General features: G+C 48.8%; 1 protein-coding gene across 2 annotated transcripts in view; it reads right to left on the reverse strand.

Annotated features, from left to right (window-relative positions):
• The window catches only part of LOC144145391 (protocadherin Fat 3-like), a 340,760-nt gene that overhangs the window by 152,758 nt on the left and 177,799 nt on the right, over positions 1-10,203 (reverse strand). For both annotated transcript variants that reach the window (XM_077676989.1, XM_077676981.1), the window contains exons 7-8: positions 7,891-7,986; positions 5,954-6,073 (exon numbers count right to left, since the gene is read on the reverse strand). In XM_077676989.1, coding sequence (XP_077533115.1) covers positions 5,954-6,073; positions 7,891-7,986 — 216 coding nt within the window. The remainder of the gene's footprint in view (positions 1-5,953; positions 6,074-7,890; positions 7,987-10,203) is intronic.

Here is a 10,203-nt window from a genome sequence, read left to right on the forward strand (position 1 = left end):
TTGGCGCGTTCGCGCGAGCGGCGCAGCAGCGGAAAGCGCGCCTGATTTCCCCTTCGCGAACACGCCTCGAGAAAGAGACGCATCAATCTGCGCGGCTATGCGCAAAAGAGCGGAATCTCTCACGCTTTGGAGCCGCCTTAGCTGCGCTGTTTCTGCGCGCTCCTTTTTCGTTCCTCTCGCGATTCCCTTCCGTCAGGGCCCGCCCCCCTCTTCTGGGCCTGGAGTCGCTTCGGATAGATTACGAGCGCCCACCCTAAATCTAAAACAGATGCGACATTGGGGCGCTGGTGACTAAAGTACAATGAAACACACTTGGCGAGGAACTTCTTAGACAAGAGGACTCTCGGAGTGAGCCATCTATCTTCATTGCTCGCGTGCGCGGTCTCGCGGGGCGCAGCCCAGCGCGCCCGAGCTTGAGCTGCTATTGAGGAGGGCAAATTTTCTCGCCTTCTTTATTCCGCTCTGATCCCCCGCTCCCTGTATGTTTTTCGTTCGGCTTCCGCTTGCTAAGCGGACGAGGGAGCGCTAAGCCACCGCGCACTATGCAATTAGCGCTTCATTACTGCGGGTGTTTGTGCGTCGGCGTGCGTGCACAGGGCAGTCTAGCGAGAGCCTCATCATTGTCATCCGGGCTCCCGGCTCGAAGACATCTTTAGCGCCCCATCCCCTGGTCATACTGCGAGCAGCGCCGATGAAAGCGGCACAAAAAGCGACATAAGAGGAATTAGACGGGAACAAGCCTCCGAAATTGGCCCCATCGTCGTGGGAAGATGAGGGAAAGGGGAGGATTTCCGGAAATTAAGCCGCTTCTTGCGCGCAATGTAACGCGTAGAGATAGAGTTTAGGGATTCGAGTAGATTTCCTAGAAGTGGGATGCCAAAGGGAAGAAAAAATCCTTTGTCTACTACGATTTCTTTTTTGTCGTCTTTTAATCATCAGGGAAGTGTACACCTGCGCTATGGGGCGCGCCGCACTGGGAGGCTGCGGACTCGTTTGTATCACCTGAGGATAGTACACGCAGGTCAAGAACTGAAAAAAAGAACAGCCCCTGAGGCTGAGAACCGAACCCGTGCCCTCGTGCTCATAGCGCAATGTCTTGTTCCCTCAGCCACCACGGCTGATAGCACCGTAACGATGGGACCAATGCACTATGGAATGGCCGAGCAGACCAGTGAAAGATTGCGCATCTGGTACTCGGGGAGCGTTTCTACTGCGTAGGCATGGTCTAAAATCCTTCTCAAATATCCCGGCCTATTGTTGCAATTCTGTTGTATGCAAATGTTTTTTTTTGTTTTTTTCGTTTTCAGAGAATCCCCAGCCTCATTTTAGCTGAACAGGAATCCTTGTTCCTTTTTAGGGAACTCCTTTGTGAAGTGGGTGCACATTATCATCGAAAAAATTCGCAAACTTTATAATGTTTTAGTCACCCCAAAAATCATACAAGGGGGGCGAGGGGTACTTTTCGTGGCAACTGAAGTGTTGGGCACCCCGAGATAATGTAATCTTCAAGTATACGTTAATATGTATTCAGAGCTGAGAGATAAACAAACGTTTTTGCGTACCTGCAACTCGGATTATGAGCAGCGCTTATGCCACGACACACTTACGTATTTTCAGCTCAAAAGTACAGAAACAGATTTTTTTTTCTTTTTTGTGTGTGCGTATCTGTTGTCCAGGAGGAACGCCGAAAAGAGCCCGAAAGTTAAAATCTGCAATGTATTTAACGCGATCTTCTCGCCTGAGAAGCGCGCAGTTGAATGGGGTATCTAGTAGCTGTGATTTATCGAATTTAAAATAGCCTCGAATCTGCTCACCTTTAAGTTGACCACGAGTCGTCAACAATAATTCTTTCCCAAGTGCGTAGTAATTTTTCGGAAATTGGGGCCCTGTATGTACTATATTTTGTTCATTTAAAACAAGCATTCGGTTCAAAAAAATTTAAGGTTATCGCGTAACAAGGCTTCCATTTAAACCACACAGATTTTATTTGCTTGTAAAGGTAGCGTGCTCCAAGAACCCTTAAAAATAGCTCCAACAAAATTCTTGGAATTGTGCGAAGAATTTTTAAGATCCTGTGGGGGAAAGACGCGGAACTTTCCGCTGAGAAATCTGAAATTTAGGGCGTTGCATTAAAAATATCCAGGCGTTTTCGTCACAAATGAAGCTTTTAGACTGCTGTAGTAGCACCCGGCATTCAAAAAATTATATATGCTGTTTTGCGAGCCGACAGTATACACTTGGGCCATGAGGGCAGCCACAGTGGGGCGCTGCGGATTAATTTATATCACCTGGCGAATTTTGACTTTCTCTGAAGTCTCGACGCACGGGCGCTTCCTGTTTTCGCCCGCAGCTTGAAAACGGCTGCCGAGGCTGCGGATCGAACCCACGACCTCGTGTGCTTAGTAGCGCAGCGCCTCAGCGGCAGTGACCCACTATGGCGGCAGGCATCGGGCATTAAACAAGACACCGCAGGATTTCGCTACTTTAGAAAGATTGTCTCGTTAGAATAACATGATCTTAGCCAACTAAGTTATCTACTGAGGAAACAGAAAAAAGCATGTCGACTCACGAGCTACTTTTCCCAGCTCAAATTGTGAAGCTCACAAGCTAATAATAACTTCCCGATTCACTTATGCAGACACAAAAAAAAACGTAAAATAAAACAGCTAACCGAACTTTTCACTCAAACTCATAGTGCCTAAATTAAAAGTAAAGAACTTCCCAGCGATGAGGCAATTAACAAACGGTTGCAGTGCGACAACAACGGGGAATTTAACACGAGTCGGAGGAGCGCCGCGGACATTGTGCCATCTCTGAGTGGCTCTCCTAACAGCGCGACAGCTCTTGAAGCCTAAAGGATTACGCACAAATCGTGCCCGCTGTATTCCACAGCTGAAGTCATTCAATGGTAGTTAAGTTTCATTATCCGAACCCAGCACGAAACCCGCGGCTAAGCCGTTACGCACTGCTAGGGTTACTGCCCCGTGAAGCGCCGTTTCAACGATTTCAAACTCCAGGTTTCTTCACGACGGCACCCAGTCAATACACTGATTTTCCGTTGTTAGATGCTCCACCAAGTAAGCCGCTCAGCGGTTGTCACGTCCTATTGTGGCGCAATGCACGGGTAATTCGAAATCCACCCCTTCAAGTTCTGATTCTTCAGTGGTGGCAGTAATGTCTCTCATCAAACACAATTGAAGTGTGTATGTACTGCGTAATTTTTCGAATAAAGCATAGTAGTATCTTGCCTTCATTTCCCCTTGAAATGTTTTTTTTTTTTTTTTTGGCAGAAGTATCGCCAGAATGAAGCCGCATGCTTCATCATTCGGTGGTGCGTTGTAGGAAATGGGGCGATTTCACGCTAACCGGTACCCGATAAATGAGGTAAAGTCTGCGTAAACGAAAGAATGTGTTCTTCGCTCTTATTAATTTAATCCGCTCAGAAATTCCTGCATGTGTTTATCTTCTGGAAGGCCTGGGGCACAGGTATTACCTAGAGTACCAGACTAAAGCGATTCTGGCAACCGTTACGTGGCAGCCTGCTAAAATGCACTAAGCAATCGTACTGATAATGGTACAAACGTGCGTCTGATGGAATGGCGCCGCGGTCATCATTTTTACGCTGCTGTTCTGTTGCTAATCCAACTCCATGAGCCATTTCTACAAACCCTCTCCCCACCAATAAACTCAGCTGATCATTGTTTCCACTGTCCTGCCCCCACGCTCGCTCATGCACCAATCCTTCGCGATGCTCTATTGGGCGAATATTCTGTGGAATCATGTTGTTGATTGGTTATGAGGTTTAACGCGCCGACGCTACACAGGCAATGAGACACGCCGTAGTGGAGGGCCCCGGATTAATTTTGACCACCTGGAGATCTTCAACGTGCGCCGATATCTCGAACACACGGGAGTTTTCGCTTTTCGCCTCCATCAGAAAAGCGGCCGCCGCGGCCGGGAATCTAAGGAATCATGTTGCTCGCGCTAATTCTCCTCCGCAACGATTGATCTATAAAATTTTTTATGGGGAGTCTGCAATCCTTTCGTCAGTTGGTATGATTTCGTCATTTCGTAGCCATTTTATTCAGAATGTCGTGAAGGCTTGTCGATTGACATCATCCAACTTCTATTTATTTGTTTTTTCGCCGTGCTTACAGAGATATAGGGAAATAAGGCAGGTGGTGTGATTGTTCTGAGCTGCTTTCAATGATGGAAATTTTTCAGCAAGCCTAACGTTTTTTGTTCCTTTTTTAGTTTACGTGACTTCTTCTTTTCTCGCTTATTCCTTCTGCTCAGAGATAGATAGATGGATAGAGAGAGAGAGATAGAGAGAGAGATAGAGAGAGAGACAGAGCATTGTCAGAGCAGAGAACATGTGACGAGCTCAGTGAGGAGGAAGCCTTCAGTTTCGACAGGACTGTGCTTTTCACCCCACAGGAGGCCAAGGTCATACACGGTACAGAAAGTAAAAATGCATGTTCCTCAAGATGGCTAACGTCACACCACGTCTGCTAAGTCACGTCCATAGACTGTCCCGCGCTGTTACGAGCTGCGCGCCAAGTAATGAGGTCATACAGGCACCGGGCAGACTCGTGTAAATACATGCGACGGTAAAATACACGGACGCAACACCGGACTTCATTGTTTGTGCAGTAAACAATGAGGAACTGTCTAGACCTCGTGCGCGTGACGCTGTCATAAACGCTGGGGCGTGTCTTTCTGCGTGAGCGCATCGATACATGGTGGGTGACGCAAGATTTGGGCTGCTCGCGCGTAACGCAATTAGCTGGGAAGCTTGCGCACGAGTGTTAGGGCGTACCTCTCGTTGTTTCGAGACGGGAATACGTTTTTGTTCTTGCTTCGACCACAAACATCTTTGCCTTATCATAAACTTTTTGAAAGTGAACGTTTTTGAAAACTCAGTATTTCGATAAAAATTCGACCAAAGCAAGTGGCGACTTAAATGCATTGATAAAAATTTGGCGTTTAGCCCGGCACTTTTCAATAAAACTAGGTTGTTCGGTGATGCTATGGGAGAAATCAGGAATGGCGACTCACACATGCGGTCACGGATGCATGACACAGTGAGTCTCCTCGATAATCAGTCGCCGATAGCCCGCGGACTGCCCAGGATGTAAACCGGAGCTCTATTTTCCCATGTATTCCAGTAGGACCTCCGTTCTGAAGGCAGTCCTCGGACTGCCCGCAGACTATACAGGTCTGAGAAATCGAGAAGGCCCAACATTGCGTGCCCTCCGGGGCATTACTTGCTCTCCTCTCTGAGTTTTTCACAAGACGACGCTTCGTATGATACCGACGACGCAAGCGGTTGTGATCGCCTATCCACCACAGTATGCACTTTTATTGAGCGGGGATCGCCGCTTTATATGATTGCCTAACCCACCAGAGCTTGCACTTTCCCGCGCGACTCATTCAATTTTTGCATGAAAATGACGTAGCTGAGTCCCGCTTATGGATACGTCAATTATAAGATACTCTGGCATATAGTTATGGACACCTGACCCACGATGACTTGCTCTCTTCCGCTTGCTCAGCACTTCCCCATGACGCCAATATACATATATAGCTGCGTCGGAATTATGACTACGGCACGTTGATACCTCACAGGTAAGCGTGTGATAATTCCAACCGCCAAGACTTGCACTGAATTTAAGCATGAATTCCCACTTTTCTGCGGCCAAACTGTAGCTGAGTAATGCTCCCGAAGAATCAGGTATGCTACCTTATATATGTTGTTTTGGTACCTTGCTCCGGAGATAAGAACATAACCTACCGTACCGAGCGGTCGAGCCGCTAAAAGAACCAGTGAGTCCGTCCAGAAATAATAACATCTGAGAGATCTGGGCTTTCCTATTTTCTTTTGTATAATGTGCACGAGGGAGCTCGGAGAAGTGCGGTGACATTCGTATGCGTCCAGAAAACTCCATCTTACCCGAGCCTGGATTTCGAGCCGGTACTCTCGGGGTCCGTTGTCGTAGTCTAGGGGCTTGTTGATGACGATGATGCCTTCGAGGGGATCGGAAAGGGCGAACGAGTTGTTCTCATTGCCTCCCTGGAAAAACATGCGAGAAAAAGACGGCCCAAAATGTGATACGGCGTACCTTCCTGATGCGCGATTGTTCGTAAACACATCCCTGTGACTTGCGGCGGATCGGGAAGCACAGATTTTCTGAAGCACGGTTCTGTTAGTCTCAAGGCACCGTTAGTCCAAGGTGCCTTCGCTGGCGCGGGTTAAGGCTGTATGCTGCACCCCTGTTGTTTATCCTAATGTCGGAGAAGTCCGGACATCACAAATAAAGTGTCAGGCCGGGTTCAGTCTGTTGCCGCAACTGTCGTAATAACTTTAAAGAATGACGTCATTTCACGTCTCAGCCAACCGAACTGCGTGATACGCTGTTTTTTTACGTCCATAGATCACGATATGGATTTTACATCGGTAGTCTGAACATTGCATCATGCGTTTATGCCCCACTTTTTTTTTCATGACGGAAGTAGACTTAAAGTGTCCCTGAAACAACTCCTCTCCTTTCCTTCATCTATACTTTAATATTCGTCTATACCCGCGATTTTCCTGGCTTCAAGGGCATCATTCAATGGTGAAATGCGTAAAAGATGAGGCGTCACTTGTATTTTATGGTTTCGTTGCAGTTGCAGCAGCACACGTATTTTACGACCATTATGAGGGGCAGCTCGATGGGAGCGGAGCAGTGTGCGCATGACAACCGGATGTGCGGAGCCAATCGCAGTGCACCGCTTACTGCTTGCTGGAGACGCCATAGCGTTTCAAGTGCTTCCAAGCGCTAAAGGAAGGGGAAAACTTCGAAGAAGGTTTAAATTGGGGTTTCACGCTCCGAAGCCACACCTGGGCTATCAGGGGCGCCGTACTGGGGGACCGCATGCAGACCACCTGGGAAGCCTTTAACGTCCACCGAAATCTCGATACACGGGCGTTCTCGTTTTTCGTCGCCATGATCAAAAAAAAGAAGAAAAAAGAAGACGAAGACAAATAGCCGCCACGGCGAGCGCCAAACCGGCGCACTTGTGGTCAGCAGTGCAACGCCACCGCGGTGGGCGGGAAAGCTTCGCAGCAGCACCCTTGTTCGTGGCGCCCCTCTAATTCAATCTGTTTGCAAATAAGATAGCGATGTGAATAAATGAATGGAATCCATTTTAGAGTGGAACGTGTGCAGTAAGTGTACAGCTGTATTGTAGATTGATGCCAAAGGGTTCCAGTACTGATCCCTAAACGTGCTGCTGAAAGTGACAGCGTTATAACCATCACCATCCCCCCATCATCACCATCAGCCACTGCAGGACAAAGGCCTTTACCACTGACTTCCAAAGACTCTTGTCCAGCGCTGCCCCAGACAATTCGTGGCCTCCCAATTTTCTCATTTCGTCCTTCCGTCGAGTTCTTCCAGACCCGTCTCTCGGTAGCCACTCCGCTACCCGGGTGGTCCACCCACCGGTTGTCATTTCGCCTCAATACATGGCCAGCCTAAGCCCATTTCTTTTTCTTTAGTTCAACTATGATGTCTTCGACTCGAGTTTTTTCCCTCATCCAGAAAGCTCGTTTCTTGTTTCTAAGTGTTACTACTACAGTCCTTCGTCTCATGGTCCGTCGAACCGATCTAAGTTTGCTTTCCAGTTGTTTGGCCTCCACCCCATAAGTCATCACCTCCTGTACGCATTGGTTGTACCCATTATCTGTCATTTTATGAGGACTTTTAGGATGACATTTAAAAAAAAAAAACATTAGCCTTCTAGGACAGCCTTCGTCAATCTCTGCGAAAGATCACGCCGGAACTGACCTCACAAAGCGAAAGGCGGGGAAATAGAGAAAACAGCCGAGCAGCGTTAGCGACTTACCACAATGGCGTAGGTGACGTCAGAGTTGGGCGTGTTCGGCTTGTCTCGGTCAATGGCATGGACGCCTCGGAACACGGTCAGGCCCACGGGTGTCAACTGCGCAGGAATCGCGGGGCAAAACAAAACCAAGAAGAGCGTCAAGACGAAGACAAGACAGAGGGAAAACAGTGAGAGGCACGCCGGTGCTGAATCCCAGCGGCGCGCATGGCTCTGCCAAAAGCGGGCGCTGGGGCGGCCGCCTTTTGCGACCGAGGAGATCGGACGGCTCACGGCCATTGATTGGACTAAGCCGTATTGGGGGACGTGTTCGTTAAAAGCTTCCTGACAGGGCCCCGAAATAGATTCCCGGCGGATTCCAGCTAAGCCTCGAGCGAGTCAATACGCTTTGCGGACCGGCCCAGTTACCGCGCCGTGCGCTGTCGCTTATGGCAGGTGTGTTGCGTACAGTGCGGAAATGTAGGCGGCGTAAGAAATGAGGCGTGATTAGAGGAATTTTGCACAATACGCGCGGGAAGAAATGGATCAGTGTTCGAAATAGTGTTGAACGCGCCGAAGCTACACCGTATCTATGAGGCGTGGTGTTGGGGAGAGCGGGAGAGCTTCGGATTAAGTTAGACCGCCTGTAAATCTTTCATCATCAACATCATCACCAACCTATCTACGCCCACTGCAGGGAAAAGGCCTCTCCTATTATTCTCCAATTACCTCGGTCCTGTGCTAACTGCGACCAATTTATCCCCGCAAACGTCTTGATTTCATCTGCCCATCTAACTTTCTGCCGCCCCCTGCAATGCTTGCCTTCTCAAGGGATCCACTCTGTTACGCTTAATGACCGTGGGCGTAAATCTAGGCATACGGGGTTTTCGTTTTACGGCGCAGTACTCAATAGCTACCTCCATCGCAATACGCTTTATGGCATACTGACCTCGTAACAAAAGAATCCGCGCGCGCGTTAACGTAGCGCGTGTGTTTGGACATGTATGGCTGCTGCGCAAAAAAGCTAAAACCGCGCCGTCGTTTTCACGTGGCTGCAGTGAACACTTCTTCACATCTGCGCCCAGACTGTGAAGCAATGATAACTTAGGACTGGTTCAGCAGTGGCGCGCTGATGTCGCGCTGACGTCAATGATTGCGTCGTAAGCGGTTCATATAATCGATTTTTCGCCACTCGTCATGTCAGATGGGATGAGAAGTCGTAAGCGACCACCACCCATGAAAGAGGAGCTCATCGAGAAGAAACGGCTTCGTGCAGCCGCCGAGCGTCGCCAATAGGCGGCGAAGGCGAGCGACGACAAACAACGGCGCCTGACCTCTTTTTTAGATAACATCGTGAGCTTTATAGTTACTGCATGCAGCAGTGCGCAGGGTTCCAGTTCCAGTCAATCTCATTTTGGGTTGCTCATTGCACGACGTATAGAAAGGAAAAGCGAAGTACGTGACTATGCACTTCAAGATGTACCCGTCGGGTGTCTTGCTCCAGGGTGATGCTCCAGGGTGACCATTGTAATGCTCCAGGGTGACCATTCTAAGCGGCCTAGTGAGCGAATTCGGCGAATGACGAAGTCCAACATGAATTGACTAAAAAAATGCATGTGCGCAGAGAAAACCACACAAAGTGGGCAATGTGTTTTACATTGCGCAATATCCCAGCGCAGATGCCCTTTTTCACTCAAATTGAATGCTCGGCCTCGTCATTCGTTGAATTTGCTCACTGGGTCGCTTCGATTGGTCATACTGTAGCATTGTGCTGAAGACGCCTTACGGGACTTCTTAGAGTGTGGACACGCTGTTCCATTTAATAGCTCAAGATTTTACCATGACGCACAACAAGCAAAGACTGCACATTACAACTGCCTTTAAAAAGTAACCCAGGCCGGGAAGCCTGTGGGGACTGTAGTATTGACGGAAACATGTGTTTAGTTGCTGTGAAGCTTAGCCTTAAGGCGATCGCACGAAAACAGTGTTGAATGCCGTGATGTTCTAAAGTCGTGCCGCAGGAAAGAAAATAGATATATAGAGAGAGGGGGGGGGGGGGGGGGGGGGGGGGGGGGGGGGGGGGGGGGGGGGGGGGGGGGAGAAACCTCGAATCTGAGTAAGGAAACGAAACCACTACATATTTCGCGCACATGGATCAGGTGGTTGTTCAAGCTTTGGCACGACGCTAAGCCCATGTTTTGTGACATGTGCATTACCACTGGGCACGACTAACTACCTTTTCACAGGAAATAGCCTCAGCCTTAGGTTACGACAACAGTTCAGTATGGACCGAAGGGGAATTGGAATTGCGGTTTTTATAGGGGGATGAGTATTTAC

The sequence above is a fragment of the Haemaphysalis longicornis genome, unplaced genomic scaffold, assembly GCF_048455015.1.
Source record: "Haemaphysalis longicornis isolate Haplotype H1 unplaced genomic scaffold, Haemaphysalis longicornis Haplotype H1 scaffold_1, whole genome shotgun sequence".
In the NCBI taxonomy this organism is placed as follows: domain Eukaryota; kingdom Metazoa; phylum Arthropoda; class Arachnida; order Ixodida; family Ixodidae; genus Haemaphysalis; species Haemaphysalis longicornis.